The sequence below is a fragment of the Poromitra crassiceps genome (genome assembly GCF_964638095.1).
Source record: "Poromitra crassiceps genome assembly, chromosome: 15".
Classification (NCBI taxonomy): domain Eukaryota; kingdom Metazoa; phylum Chordata; class Actinopteri; order Beryciformes; family Melamphaidae; genus Poromitra; species Poromitra crassiceps.
In genome coordinates this window covers 32,742,497-32,757,496 of record NC_139634.1, presented here as the reverse complement: position 1 = coordinate 32,757,496, position 15,000 = coordinate 32,742,497, and the positions used below count along the sequence as shown (strand labels likewise).

General features: G+C 48.6%; 1 protein-coding gene across 1 annotated transcript in view; it reads left to right on the top strand.

Annotated features, from left to right (window-relative positions):
- Positions 1-7,525, top strand: part of LOC310790591 (ephrin-B1-like) — a 76,101-nt gene extending 68,576 nt beyond the window's left edge. Inside the window, 3 exon segments of the mRNA XM_083652301.1 lie at positions 3,030-3,043; positions 3,045-3,153; positions 5,153-7,525. Coding sequence (XP_083508427.1) covers positions 3,030-3,043; positions 3,045-3,153; positions 5,153-5,547 — 518 coding nt within the window. The 3' untranslated portion in view covers positions 5,548-7,525.
- The last annotated feature ends 7,475 nt before the right edge of the window (positions 7,526-15,000 follow it).

The window sequence follows — 15,000 nt, the reverse complement described above, 5'->3', positions numbered from 1 at the left end:
CTCTCGCTAAAGCACACTCCTGGGCACAATCACGGTGACGCATGGCGCTCGCAGCTCGCAGCTCCACCACTTCCGTGCGTCTATCTAATTGTACTTTAAATGCCGCCTCCTCGCGTTGCGTCGTCTTTTTTTTGTTGTCGTCGTCTTCTCCATATAAAAAAAAAACAGTAAAGCAAAATGGAAGAGAAATTGAGTGAGGTGGGAAATGGAGAGAGAGAGAGAGATGAGAGAGAGAGAGAGAGAGAGAGCACATTTGACATTTTTTTTTTTTCGACGTGGCTTGCTGTTCAGCGCTATCTGTCTCCTCCACCACATCATGTCACTGTGCTCATTAGATATGTGTTGACTCACTGCCTCACACGCATCTCTCTCTCTCTCTCTCTCTCTCTCTCTCCACTTCCTCTCCTTATCCATCTCTTGCTCGCTCGCTCCCAACATATGTGTCTCGCACTCCCCCCCTCTCTCTCTCTCTTCTGTCACTCTGTCATTGCCTCTCTCTCTCTCGCTCTCTCAATAGCCACCCCCCCCCCCCCCCTCCTCCTCCCGCTGCCACCGCCTTCTCCCTCCTTCTGGCGGCTTGGCAGTTCTGAGGTAGTCTCTGTCTGCATAGCTAAGGGAAATGTCAGGCGTACACAGGGACAAAAATGGGTCAGAACATTCGAGCGGCCGGGCTTCCTGCACATGCTCAGTGGTTGGCACGGCGTCGTGGGGCCGAGAGATGCGCGGAGTGAATCAGATCACTTGTGTGTCCTCTGGTAGCCTCTCCGCCACGCGCCGATGTTCCCACTTCTCACTCCTGTCTTTGCTCATCTATTATTGATGGCGCACAACAGCTCACGGCTACTAGCTCCACACCGCTGCTGCAGTCGCACCGTGGAGCACTGCGGCGGGTTGGACATCGAGGAGGGGGGGGGGGGGGGGGCGTGCGGATCAAAATGGTTAAACGTGCGGTTATGTGCGACCAAAGCGAGAGGGGTGGGAAAAAAAGGTGTAATATAATGTCTCTATCGCTCTTTCTCTTTTCCTTCTCTCTCTGTCTCTTCCATATTGGGCCAGGCTCCCCACGCCCCAATCATCCCCCTGCAACGAGGCTGAGCCAGACCAGAGCGCAAATAGAAAATAGACTGCTAGACTGTCAGGGCCTTTTAGTTCATGCACGCACACACGCACTCACACACGCACACACACGCACACACACACTCACACACACACGCCCACACACGCACTCACACACGCCACGCACACACACTCACACACGCACACGCACACACACACACACGCACACTCACACACACACACACACTCACACACCGTCACACGCCCACACTCCCACACTCACACACACACACACACACACACACACACACACACACACAAATGCATGCCACACAAAGTCGCCACAAGGGACTCAAATGTAAATTGGCCGCCCTCCACACCCTTCTCTCTCTCTCTCTCTCTCTCTCTCTCCTCCTCACACACACCCTGCCTGCATACACCCCCTGAGCAGAGGCCTTGGGGCAGATGCAGATAAGGTCAGATAGGCGAGGCATCTGATAGCGTGGTGCGGAGTCATCCGGCCGGCTGGGCTAATAGTTCAGAACTGTCTGCTGTCTGCCGGCCCGACTGCCCTCGTAAAGGCCGGGGCCGCTGTTTACCGCACGGGGACTTCAAAGTGCTGTGCTGGAATCACAACAGACACAAAGATAAACTGTCTGTTTCCTTCATGACCGGTACTCCCCCCTTCAGAGCAGATGCAGCTCCGCCCCTCCTCTCCTCTCTCTCTCCCCCTCCTCTCCTCTCCCCCTCCCCTCCTCTCTCTCTCCCCCTCCCCTCTCCTCCTCTCTCTCTCCCCCTCCTCTTCTCTATCTCTCCCCCTCCCCTCCTCTCTCTCTCCCTCCCCTCCTCTCTCTCTCCCCCTCCTCTCCTCCCTCCCTCTCTCTCCCCCCTCTCCTCTCTCTCTCTCCCCCTCCCCTCCTCTCTCTCTCCCCCTCCTCTCCTCCCTCCCTCTCTCTCCCTCCTCTCCTCTCTCTCTCTCCCTCCCCTCCTCTCTCTCTCCCCCTCCTCTCCTCCCTCCCTCTCCCTCCCCTCCTCTCTCTCTCCCTCCTCTCCTCTCTCTCTCCCCCTCCCCTCCTCTCTCTCTCTCCCTCCCCTCCTCTCTCTCTCCCCCTCCTCTCCTCCCTCCCTCTCTCTCCCTCCTCTCCTCTCTCTCTCTCCCTCCCCTCCTCTCTCTCTCCCCCTCCTCTCCTCCCTCCCTCTCCCTCCCCTCATCTCTCCCCCTCCTCTCCTCCCCTCCTCTCCCTCCCCTCCTCTCTCTCTCTTCCTCCTCTCCTCTCTCTCTCCCCCTCCTCTCTCTCTCTCTCTCTCTCCCCCTCCTCTCCTCCCTCCCTCTCCCTCCCCTCCTCTCTCTCTCTCCCCCTCTCTTCCTGTCTTCTTTCAGGGAGAGTTAAAGCCAGGGCAATAAATAAGGCATATTATGGCCTTTTAACATGATGAATAATGTAAAACAATAAAAAGTTAATATATAACTACTTTACCCTCATTCTGCCATGCCTAAGTGTATTGTAAGTATATTCTGGAGTGTGTGTGTGTGTGTGTGTGTGTGTGTGTGTGTGTGTGTGTGTGTGTGTGTGTGTGTGTGCGTTCTCATGAATGTGTCAGTGTTGGAAATGGCTGTCTGAGTGTTTGCTGAAGGAGTTGCTGATGTAGATGTGAGCTCATTTTTTACGACAGGACAGGGATACCGCCATGTTTCTCAGACGTTCGCTAACTTCTCCTTCCTCTTGCTGCTTTCATCTTCCATGTCTGAGAGACGCTTCCAACACATGGGACTTGAGATAACCTTCTCTGTGTGTATGAGAGATACACCAAACGATAATACAAAAGATATGAGATAACCTTCTCTGTGTGTATGAGAGATACATCAAACGATAATACAAAAAAATAATCCTCGCCCATGCAGGGGGAACCAGCCCACTTGTAATTCGATGGCTTTGCTAAGACTGAGTTTCCGCGTGTTTGTTTTCCCGCAGACCCGAACGCACCCGAACCCCGTGGTGCCGGAGACTCCAGAAGACAACGTCATCCCGGAGTCCAGTCCCAGCGGCAGTCCATCTGATCAGGGTCGGATTGGGCCCGTGATCCCAGGAAACTCCGGTGAGCAGAGCCAAACTACACACCGGCAAAACCCAACCGTGGTTCTCAACGTTGGGCTTTAGACCACCGTGTAGGCCTCTAAAATACAAATATCTTACTGAAATACAAATATTGGAAATATTTTTTTCTCCTTGTGAAATGAATATTCACAGCCTCTAGGCTTCCTCTAATAATTAATCAGGTTTAGCCTGAAAAGAGCGAGAATAAAAATGATAGTCAAGAAGACTCTACGCTTGTTCCCAGCCACAGGCATTGCTTTGCTTTAGCTGTGTGGGGATGGGGGAAGCCAGAATAGGTTGCAGAACCACGGCTGTAAAACACAACATAATCCTGCAGAACACAACTTGAAACCAAATGAAACCCAACCCAGAACAAATAGGGCTCACTCACCCCCACGCTCACTGGACTTACCGTAATCACACTGTACACAGAGGGCGCGCGGCGCACAAGCACAACTCAAAGACACACTTCTTCATAATCCATCTTTCCAAACTCCATTTAGAATGGCAAATAAATGAAGATTAAAAGGCTAGACATTTGAAGAAGTCATTTGAGCTTCCTTTGGGTGCACTGGGCCCTGTGTGTTTCCTGCTTTCACCAGCACCTTCCATATACTCAGGTATGCTTTCCCGCTGTAAGCCATATTTCTTTATTTCTTCCCCACATTCCTTTTTTTAATAGATCACTAGCTCTACTAACTTTTTGAGTCGCTCCAGAACTCTGCATGCCACAAAACTTACTTTAAAACTGACTTTTAAAGCACAGACTGTTCTGCCTGTCCCAAAGTGATAAGCCTTCCCACACTTAGTAATTGCTTATTCGACATTAGTTGCTCTATAAAAAGATTTTCTATAATGTCACTTTTTCCCGCTGTATCCCCGGCTTTTACCTGTCCAGCAGCATAATTGTTGGATCTGTGATTAGCATGTCAAGTGGAAGAGAGGAGGGGTGGAGTGAAGGATGTGCTGCTGCAGTTTGAGGGCTGATATTTCAGGAATGAGGCTTTTTTGACAGCCACTCTCTCCAGCTCTCCCTGCCCCCCAGCCCCTCCCCCCGCCCCCCGCCTCTGATTTCACTGATAATGCTGGAATAGCTGCCTTGTCCAGTGATGTCATTACTCATGATAAGGTGGATGCTTAAGAGCACAGTGGTCAGCCGAGTGGGGAGACACAGTCATTAGTGGGGATGGCAGCCTCTGGAGGTATGAGGCTTTGTGCGTGTGTGTGTGCGTGTGTGTGTGTGTGTGTGTGTGCGTGTGTGTGTGTGTGTGTGTGTGCGTGTGCGTGTGTGTGCGTGTGCGTGCGTTTGTGTGTGTGTGTGTGTGTGTGTGTGTGTGTGTATGGGGGGGGGTCGTGGACAGTAAAGAGGCGGGGTCACTGCTGGTCTTTGGCAGCAGCTGCATACATACATGGAAAACAGATTTGCTTCTTCTCCGATTTCAAGTCACTGGAGGAGCCAGTCATTCTCTCTCTCTCCCAGTACCCCCCCCCCCCCCCACACACACACACACACACACACACACACTGATCCCCCCCCCCCCTTCCCCGAACCCCCCAGACAAAAGGATAAAACAGAATCAGATGTTCAGATATGCCCTCCTCCCCTCTCCCCATATCTTTCTTGGCCTTTGCCATGTATAAAATGTGACTTGGACATGTTATACAGCTTTTCCTTTATGCCGGGGCTCAACCGTATCGGAGTTGGGATCTCGGTTTGCGCCGAGTGACGACTCCAGATTTCATTAGGAGGCCATTTTGATTACGCTAATTAGATTAGATTACATCAATGGGCCTGTCAGTCATGCGGAGGAAACAACAAACAGGGATGTGATCACAGTTGATTTAGTCACTAAACAAGATATACAGACGAGCCGACGGGACTGAATGACTGTAGATCTTATTATTCCTTGATTGTTCAACAGTCCGTGGTTTTGCGCTAAGTCGCTAACTCTCTTCCCTCCACCACCCCCCCCTCTCTGTTTTGGATCTTCTCTGTCTAGACCACATCAATCAGGACCAGGCTGGTTCTAGTGCGAACTCGGACGGGATCCTCGGCTCCAAGGTGGCGCTGTTCTCCACCATTGGAGCCGGCTGCATCATCTTCCTCCTGCTCATCCTCCTCCTCGTCATCCTCCTCATCAAGATGCGCAAGCGCTCCCGGAAACACGCCCACTCGCAGCCGCGCCCCTCTGCGCTGTCACTCAGCACGCTGTCCAATCCCAAGCTGCCCGGCGGCACGGCCGGCACGGAGCCCAGTGACATCATCATTCCGCTGCGGACAGAGAACAACTACTGCCCTCACTACGAGAAGGTGAGCGGGGACTATGGCCACCCCGTCTACATCGTCCAGGAGATGCCGCCGCAGAGCCCCGCCAACATCTACTACAAAGTCTGACGCGCTCGGAAAACATCCAGGAAGTCAGGTGGTGCGAGAGCGAGAGAGGAGCGCTTGATTTATGTCCTTGGGAAGAACATTTTCCTTTGCATTTTGGGGACTTGGTGTTTGTTCAAGCCCGTGTTTTTTCTACCACCTGCTGCACAAATCTGGAGAGACACACACTGACCAGTGACCAGCGGGGGTTGTGAACTGACTGAGAAAGAGGCTCGTTCTGTTTGATTGGGTTGTCTGACCCCACGCACCCCACCCTCCCCTCCCCTCCCACCGTCAACGCGTCCTCACGCCGCTTCAGTGGGGGGTGGGGTGGGGTGTGGCGGTGGAGTGAACCAACAGATGGAAGCCTAGTTTCCTGGTTTGCTGTCCCCCTTAATGGGCAGGATATAGCTTAGTTTAGTTCCCTAAAGTACAGTCTGTGTTACACCCAATTAAACACATCATGCTAGCACACTAGCCAGGAACAGGCAGACACAGGCCCCAAACGCCACTCAGCCTGGTGTGTGCGCGTGTGCGTGTGTGTGTGTGTGTGTGTCCACGCACAAATGTGTGTGTGGGTGCGCGCGTGTGTGTGTGTGTGTGTTAGTCAGGGCTCTGTGCTGGGCCAGGGAACTCTCCAGATAGCTCAGGTATCAGACACAGTGTGTGGAATCATGTGTGTTCCTCTCCCTTCGCACCTCTGATGTTTGCCTTACTTACTATTTTTGATGGAGGATTTCCTCGACCCTGATTCAGTTCACAAAGCAGTTGTATTTTGTTAGACTTTCCTACAAGTGCACAATGTATAGAGACGAATAGTTCACCATTATCACTCCCATCTCCTCACCGCCCATATCATCATGTTACCTGAGAGTGTATACCTGGAACTATTGATGTCCAGGTGGGTGAGTGTGCGTTTATACCTGGAACTATTCATGTCGAGGTGGGTGAGTGTGCGTTTCTCGGAAAGACTCGCGTTCCCACTGGTCTGATTGATAGGAGCCTCACCATTACCCTGGTATTTATGACTGCCTGCCAGTGTGTATTTGAGGGTGTGTCCTCCTCAGTATGCGCGTCTGGGTTGGGAGCGTGTGTGTGTGTGTGTGTGTGTGTTCGCGAGCATGTTCAGGCCAGTCCTGTATCTGGGCAGACTTTAATGGCTTAGGGGGTGGAACACTGAGTTACTGTATCGTAACTAAGCTTCAAAAACAAGACAGACAGACTGACGCGCTGACAGACAGGACGCGCCAGAGATCTATCGCTTAACAAAACTCTTCAGTACTCGACTTGGCACCGACTGAAGGTTTGATTGTGTCTGATGAGCTTACGCCGAGCCGGTTTTTTTAAAAGTGCGGGCACGTCGAGATTTGTTTGTTCTAGCTTCTGGTGGTGGGCGGGCGGCGACAGTGTATAAGCATCAAACGGGCACAGAAACAGTTTGCTGCCTGCTGCCGCCTGATGCCAGGTGGGCGTAGGTTGGGCGGCCTGCGCTGATTGGATGGCCTACATGGGTAGGATGCCCTATATAAGTTGGACGCGAACATCGCGGGCTACAGTGTTGTCAGATGCCAGTTGGCTGCCATCTGTAGATGACTCAGTGGAGTGCGCAGTCGGTGGCGGTGCCAGCGGGTGACTAATCTAGGTGCCATCTCTCCTTGCCCACACTCGGCAGACGGGGAGGACGGAGCCGTGGAGAAGGGAGAGAATGTTCCTGGGAGTTGGCTCCGACCTGAGAGGAAGATGGGGAGGGGGTGGAGGGTAGGGTAGGGGGGTGGGGGGTGCTGGGGGAGTGGAATGGAAGTTAGTTTAACATTCATTTTTCCATCCTCCTCTCGCCAGTTGTGCTGCCTGTGAATAAAAATGCTGTGCAGAATGTTCCTCCGTCAAGGTGTTCAGCCCACCGAGGGACACTGCAGCTCAGCTATCACACAGCCAGAGGCAGGCAGTGCCACCGGATTTACTGCGGCTGCATGTGGCTGGCTTTTTTTTGGGGGGGGGGGGGGGGGGGAATGAGTGTGTGGGCTTGTGTCGGCGTGGACGCACCGGCAAGAGCTAGTATGTGCACACTCTCTATGTGCGATTTGTGCTTATACATGCGATTTAGCGTGTGCGGATGGGTCTGTGGTTAAGCGACTGAGCAGACTTGTTTCAGCGATGAGACTAGGTGCACTGGAGAGAGAGTGTGGCTGCCAAAATACCAAAACGGCACAGTCCCAGTTAATGATGTGTGAGAGGAGAGAGAGGGGGGCAGATAAGGACAGCTATTCCCTCCGCACGGACACGCAAGCTGACATTGACATGCACACATGCAGACACGCGCGCGCACACACACGCACACCGAGACTGACAGGTCCAGGTTTATCTCCAGTCAAACGGGTCAGACTGCCGGTTGGTGTTAATTCACCTACACAGACGCGCCGATCATCCACTGCCACATATAATTGCCATCCACCAGATACGCAACGAACGCTGCTGAGTTGAAAGGCAGTCTCGCTGGAAGACGTGGAGGAAGACTCAAATGGCTCCAGCGGGGTCGCTAACCTGAGAGCTAACCGCCGAAACAGCTGCCGGTGCTTTTGTGGCCCCTGTGTTTTAACTCAGCATGCAGTCCTCAGCGGGGCTCTCTGTGAAACACATCTACGATCAAATATTTTTGTTTCGGATCGGTGCGCATCCACTCACCTACACCAGCCAAGGGAGTCATTACCAGTCACCACAAACCATATTTCATTTTCATTCATAGTAGTGACCACTTAATGTTATTAAGATTTGGCAAAAAAAAAAAAAAAGAAGAGAAAAAGAACAAGAAAAAAAGAGAGATTAAAAGGAGAGAATAGAGAAATGTAAATATATGGATAGAGCCCAATTTAAGATGTAATTTCACCTGAACACTGCTCTTAAGAAAAATTTAAGATTAGATTTTTGTAATGGAGGTTGTTTGTAAATAGCTGTCTTTTTAAAGTGTGTTTTGTATGAATCCTTGCATTTTTGTCTCTGTTTGCAATATGTTTTTATTTTGTTTTCTTTTAGAGTCAAACTGAATATTGCAATCATGGACACGTGAGCTGTCTTTTTTTGCAGCATCCAGTGTTGTAAACGGTCTTTGTTACCACATGTGTTAAAAGAAGAAACTGGTTTCAGAGTTTGCATTTTACATCAGCGTTTCAACAGGATCACAGTCGCTCGGAAACCGTTCGGGAGTGAAGCTTTTTGTCATCGAGCGCGCCGCCGAAGCACGCGGCTTTGAAAGCGGAGAGGTCATTGAAACTATGAATGGTAAGGCCCACGTCCCTGTTGGAGACAGCACTTAACTCTGCATTATGAAGACTATGTTATTCCACTGCCTCTGAGTTACCTACACACCTTCCACTCCATTATAAGATGTAACAAAAGCATTTTGGTCCAGAAAGATTAATCTCTCCTCAGTTTTAATAAGTCTATTGGACCAGACGGAGAGGGAGAGAGAGAGAGAGAGAGAGAGAGAGGGGGGATAAAGAAAAGAGGGCGAGCAAGAGAGTGTGACCGTATAACGCTCGCCAATAAATCATCCGGTTTACACCACTCATTATCTCGCAGGCGGTCCTTTGTTTTAAAGTTGCTCTCTCCTTCAATTTCTCTCCCTCCCCCAGTCTCTCCTTTGTCATCCCTCCTTTCCTAATTTAGCACAAGGATGTTGGTTGTTGCTCATGGTGTGAGCGGCATCACTGTAGGTTGATTTCTGCTAAAGCCACAGTATTATTTTCAATGTGCATGTGTAAGCAAAAAAAAAAACCTGTTGAATTTGTTTCCCTGTGTTTGAATCATAACTGTCAGTTTTATTCTTTTATTTTTTATTTTTTTGCCATTCACTTCTCGCCGCTTCTCAGCGTAACCTATTGGCACCAGCTACAATGGAAATAACGTTGTTCCACCAGTTTGGAAACTACCGCATATTGATAAATAAAATTTTTCCCATGGAACTTGTTCTTGAGAGAGCCTCATTTTTTTTTGCCTCTTGTTTGTTATTTTATTTTATTTCGTTTTACTCGAACCTTTGGAAATGTCTGTAAATGATCAACCAAAAGGAAAACACTTGGAAACATGTCTGTCCCCTGAACCTCCTTTCTACTATACATTTCTCATCTCAGTGCCCACCTTGGCTCATGGTCAACCACCAGCACCTCCCTCTTCGGCCCCCCCAAAGCTCACCTCAGGGGTCAGTGCTGCACAGATGGGTCTGTTCTGATACATTAGTCAGATTGAAATCACAAGCAGGCTTCATAAATTCATATTCGGGCAAGTATGGACACGCCTTTTTGCATAGTAACTAATATCCATATCAACCCTCTCTGCCCTGGTGTCCTCCGAAATTACATTTCTTCATACATGATTAAATCTGATTGGTTGCACCCTGCCTTTCCATTGCGTTTGTCTGAAATTACAGTGCTGCGTTCACCCGACTGAGGAGTAAACTCTGGGTGAAATCAGAGATGGCATGAAATGTTATTAGAGTGATTGGGCATTTTCACTGACAAACACGCCAGTGTTTATGGCCAGGCATGGCTTTCGTGTGGCTGATGATGTGGAGGAGGGGCGAGAGACACTGGGGAGGGCAAATCAAGACACTAGTGATGGCAGGAGAGAGAGAAAGTCAGGGCAGAGAGAGAGAGAGAGAGAGAGACATAATGTGCCTGTGGCTTCACTGGCTCATCCCACCCCCCACCCGTTCCCTCTCTCTCTCCGCCCCGGGGCGAGGTACGTTCATCTGGTTTCCTGGCTCGGTCCCGAGACGCCCCCATAGATCCACGTTACTGTGGATTTATTAAAACTCCCCCCCCCCCCCCCCCACTCAGCTACTGTGTGTGATTGCGTTGTGTGTGTTTGTGTTTGTATGCATTTTGCCACAGGGGTCTTTCTGTTGTTCTACAAAAGAGTCTCGACACCACAAAAACAAGGAAGTATTTGTTATAGCCTGCACTGCAGCATTCTTCATCTGGCAGACTGACAGGACTTCTTTTTTTTGCAACATGTATAACAGATCATTATCAAATGAAATATTAGCTTCTCGTTGCCGTTCTCTATTCAGCAATGCAGGAGATGAAAGGATTTTTGAATTGCTGATAGGGCACAAGTATTGCTGCATCATTAAGAGCCTCTTTAGCAGCTAAGTGTTATTGAGCTTTTTTTTGCTCATATTCCGTGTTCATCTTAGTCTGGCTATGTTCATCTGTCTCTTTTCTTCACAGTCATAGCAGCCCATTTGCATTTGCATGTGACTGCTTTAGTGTTTGCGTGTTTTAGACTGTGGCTTTGACTACAGTTTCAAACTACAACTCAATCACGAGTTTTCTCCTCATGTATTTCCATGCGTATTCCCCCATTGTAAATACTTGTGTTGTTGGCGTCGTGTGCAGCAGGGCGGTTCACATGTCTTCATAGATGAGACGTGTCACATGGGAAAGCATCGGCGATGCCGGCAGTCGCAGGTGGCTTGGGATCAATTTAACTTACACGTATTTTCATCCGTGCCCACGAATACTAATTGTGAAAAAACCAAACAATGTTTCGATTTTTCACAGTGATTTATATTGTAGACAAAACTGTAAGTCACTGGAGAGCATTACAAATTCAGCTACGGATTCACTTTTGAGGCGCCGGGATAAACAAGCGGCGATTCAGTAGAGCAAAGCAAACCCCACACTTTTATTTGTGAAATAATCTATCCACCTTTTTGGGCTGACATAAATCGTAATGATATAAATTCACACTGTGCATCATAATAATTACTATCAAACTGATGTAAATTGTATCCTCCTGAGACCCGGTTGTTTTCAGAGTGTATTAACTACAGTTGAGTAAGTTTTCAGTGGGATACAATAAATGTAATCCTCTCTGGGGAACAACAGGGGTCCTTGAGGGGGTCCCCAGCAAATTGATGAATTGATCAACTTTAATTTACAAGAACGTTACACAATTAGACAATGTAGGACGAATGGCTGTTTTAATCATAGTTTCTCTGTTATCCTAACGCAGACAGTCATGGAATTCTGGAGAAAACGGTATCTGACAATAAAAGATATTCTCCGATTTGGGGCCAAGAGACAAAATGTCATCAAATATAGAGAGAGGCCTGTGGCTCAAATGTGGACTACATTATGCATGCTTGATGTGGAAAATGTTGAGAATCACTGCAGTAGAGGATGCTGCTGAGGGTTCAGAGGAGGAGGCGGCATCAGCTGAGGATGAGCAAGAGTTACAATCACAAATGATCACCGCAAATGTGGAAGCATCTGCATCGCCATGTTTTCATCTGCATCTTCATGTGAACCGAGGACTGATGTCCCGGACGTTCGATACAGAAATTAATACATAAATTACATTAAAAAATATATATACGAGTAAAAAAAAAAAAAAAAAAAATCAATGCAACTGCTTTATTTTTCATCCAAGAGGCTGCAATATTAAAACCTTTTTTCTGGCGGGTCACAGGAGGATATGAGGATAAGGTTGTTTAAGGGAAATTAGTTAATTAAAGGGATAGTTCACATTTTTTAAAGCCTAGCCCTATTTTCTACTTACCAATGATGACGTTGATTGGTACAGTTCTTTCTCAGCACAATCCATGCTGTTCCTCATAGTAGCTCTGGAAAGTTGAGTTCCCCCGACCCCCCCCCCCCCCCTGAATTTCCCCGCCATTTTCTCCCCAATTTTACTTGGCCAATTCCCCCTGCTGCCCCACCCCCTCTGCCGATCTGGGGGGAGCCGCGTAAACACACACATCCGATACATGTGCAGTTGGCAGCCGCTTCTTTTCACCCGACAGCAGGGAGCTTCACCTGCAGGACGTACAGTAGCGCGTGGGAGGATCACGCCATTCCCCCCAGTTCCCTACACGCCTCTGTATGTACAAGTTGACTGAAACTCAATGAAATGTACTTTGTGTGCACCGTGTGTGTGTGTGTGTGTGTGTGTGTGTGTGTGTGTGTGTGTGTGTGTGTGTGTGTGTGTGTGTGTGTGTGTGTGTGTGTGTGTGTGTGTGTGTGTGTGCACTGTGGATGACATTTCAGTGAGCCTCAGTCAGCTTGTACATACAGGAGCGTGACCCCATTGACCTGGCTTTTGCCCAACTTTCCAGAGCTACTATGAGGAACAGCATGGACTGTGCTGAGAAAGAACTCTACCAATCAACATCATCATTGGTAAGTAGCAAATAGGGCTAGGCTTAAAAATATATATATATATCCCTTTAATGCTTTTCTGAGAGTATACCGGTAATTCAATCTTGTTATTTGTCTCTCATGATGATCACCAACTAGAGTTTGTTGCACAGTTGTATAGTTTAGTGGTTCTCAAGTGTGTCCAGGGACCCCCCAGGGGTCCTTGAGGGGATTCCAGGGGGTCCCCAGCAAAAAGAGGAACAATTTATTTCCACTGCAATTCCATCCATAAGTAACACACATGACTATTTTGGCCATGGGTTTCATAAACGTTCTGTAATAAAACATCTAAAAGCAAAAAATCTTATCAAATGGGGGACCCTGGGAGAAAACCTTATGAAATGGGGGTCCGTGATCTAATTTGTGTCAGTTTAGGGGTCCTTGACGTCAAAAGGTTTGAGCACAACTGCATGGTATAGTTGACTCACCTTTTTATTTGCCACTACATCAAGTCCATTTCAGTTCGGAGTGTCTGGCAAAGGCCACGCATGGAAAATCAAGTTGTCAGTGGGAGATGTAAAGTGATAGCTGGCCATTGGAGTTGAGGGAAGAAGGGAAAAAAAATTCAATAACACTGGTAAGATCCTTTAACGCCACAGTGAAAGTTGGCACTGCATCTTAGTTTCCACTCGCGTTCTTTCACACACTCCTGCTCCCACACACAATCTGCTGCATGTGCAGACAGACCCTACCCTTGATCTGTTGCTGAAGCAGGCAAGTTCAAACTCTGCAACTTCTCCACCGTGACCAGGCGTCCAAAGGGGAGAAGGTCGTCAATAGCTCTTAAGCAATTAAGTGTGCTATCTCCTAATGTTTTTCATATAGATCGTGAGGGAGTCTCGTAATTCACACCGGAATCAATACGACATGCGATGGGACATGTTCTCTCTCATGTAATGTACATATACATATTTAATGAGTTAATGCATCACTCGCCATTCATAAATAATGCACGCACACTAATGCCTTTCATCAAATGCTGCTCATCAAATATCAAGCAGAATTTGGTCAATCTTGTGCTGCGGAGGAAACCCGAAACGGCACGGAGGAGGAAGGGGGAAAACGAGGGAAGAAAAACCATGGAGGGGAGTTCATTAGTCAAACAGTAACATAAGGATTGCTCATGAAAGGACTAATTAATGTGAGTCAAATTCCAATCAATGAGGGGGGAAACCATATCTAAACAACGTTCCTCTTTAATCCCTCAGAGGGGCAGGAAATTGAAATTCCAACCAAACATCTTGGTTCTCTTGGGTTATGGTATGTTTCATCGTTATGTTTCATTACAACTTGCACACACACACACACACACACGCATACATACATACATACATACATACACACACATGTATACATACATACACACACACACACACACACACACACACACACACACACACACACACACACACACACACAGCCACATGTCAGCCACATATTGATGGCATTATTATGACCAGAACATGCCTGATCAGGCCTGCGCTGTGGCAAGGATCCAGGGTTGACCGAGACTCATCAATCATACAGAGTGTGAGAGAACCTAAGAGACTCACACACACTCACACACACACACACACACACACACACACACACACACACACACACACACACACACACACACACACACACACACACACACACACACACACACACACACACACACACACACACACACACACTCATGGGAGAAATAGCTGGAAAGGCTGGCTGCTGGGTCACAGGTGTGGAGACCAAGGAAGAAAGTGGGAATTATTCTCCCGCTTCCTCTCGTCCCCTTTAAAGAGAAACAGCTCCCTCCCTCCCTCCCCCCTCCCTCCCTCCCCCCTCCCTCCCTCCCCCCTCCCTCCTCTCACCACCCCCCCCCCCCCTCCCTCCCTCCCTCCCTCCCTCCCACGTCTTTGAAAACCTTCCATTTCCATCCACATTTCCTTCACCCAATTTAAAAGCCACACTTCACCCCCTCGTCGTCACCACTCTTTCGTCTCCTTCCCCTCAATTAGGCCATGCCTGGAATCTCAGGCATTATATTATCTCTGCTGGCCATTTATATATATAACATGACTCCAAACGCATTTGCACAATTTTCCAATTACAGTATTGTGCTTGAAGCATCCGTCCCCTTCTGTCTTCTCTCATTCCCCCCTTTTCACTCACACGGCTCAGATGTTTAACACTACAAGAGACGAACCCCGGCAGATAAACACCAGCATCTAGTTTACAGTAATGGACTGGCCATTATTTATGTTTTCTCTATCGGTGATATATATTCACAAAAAGGTGT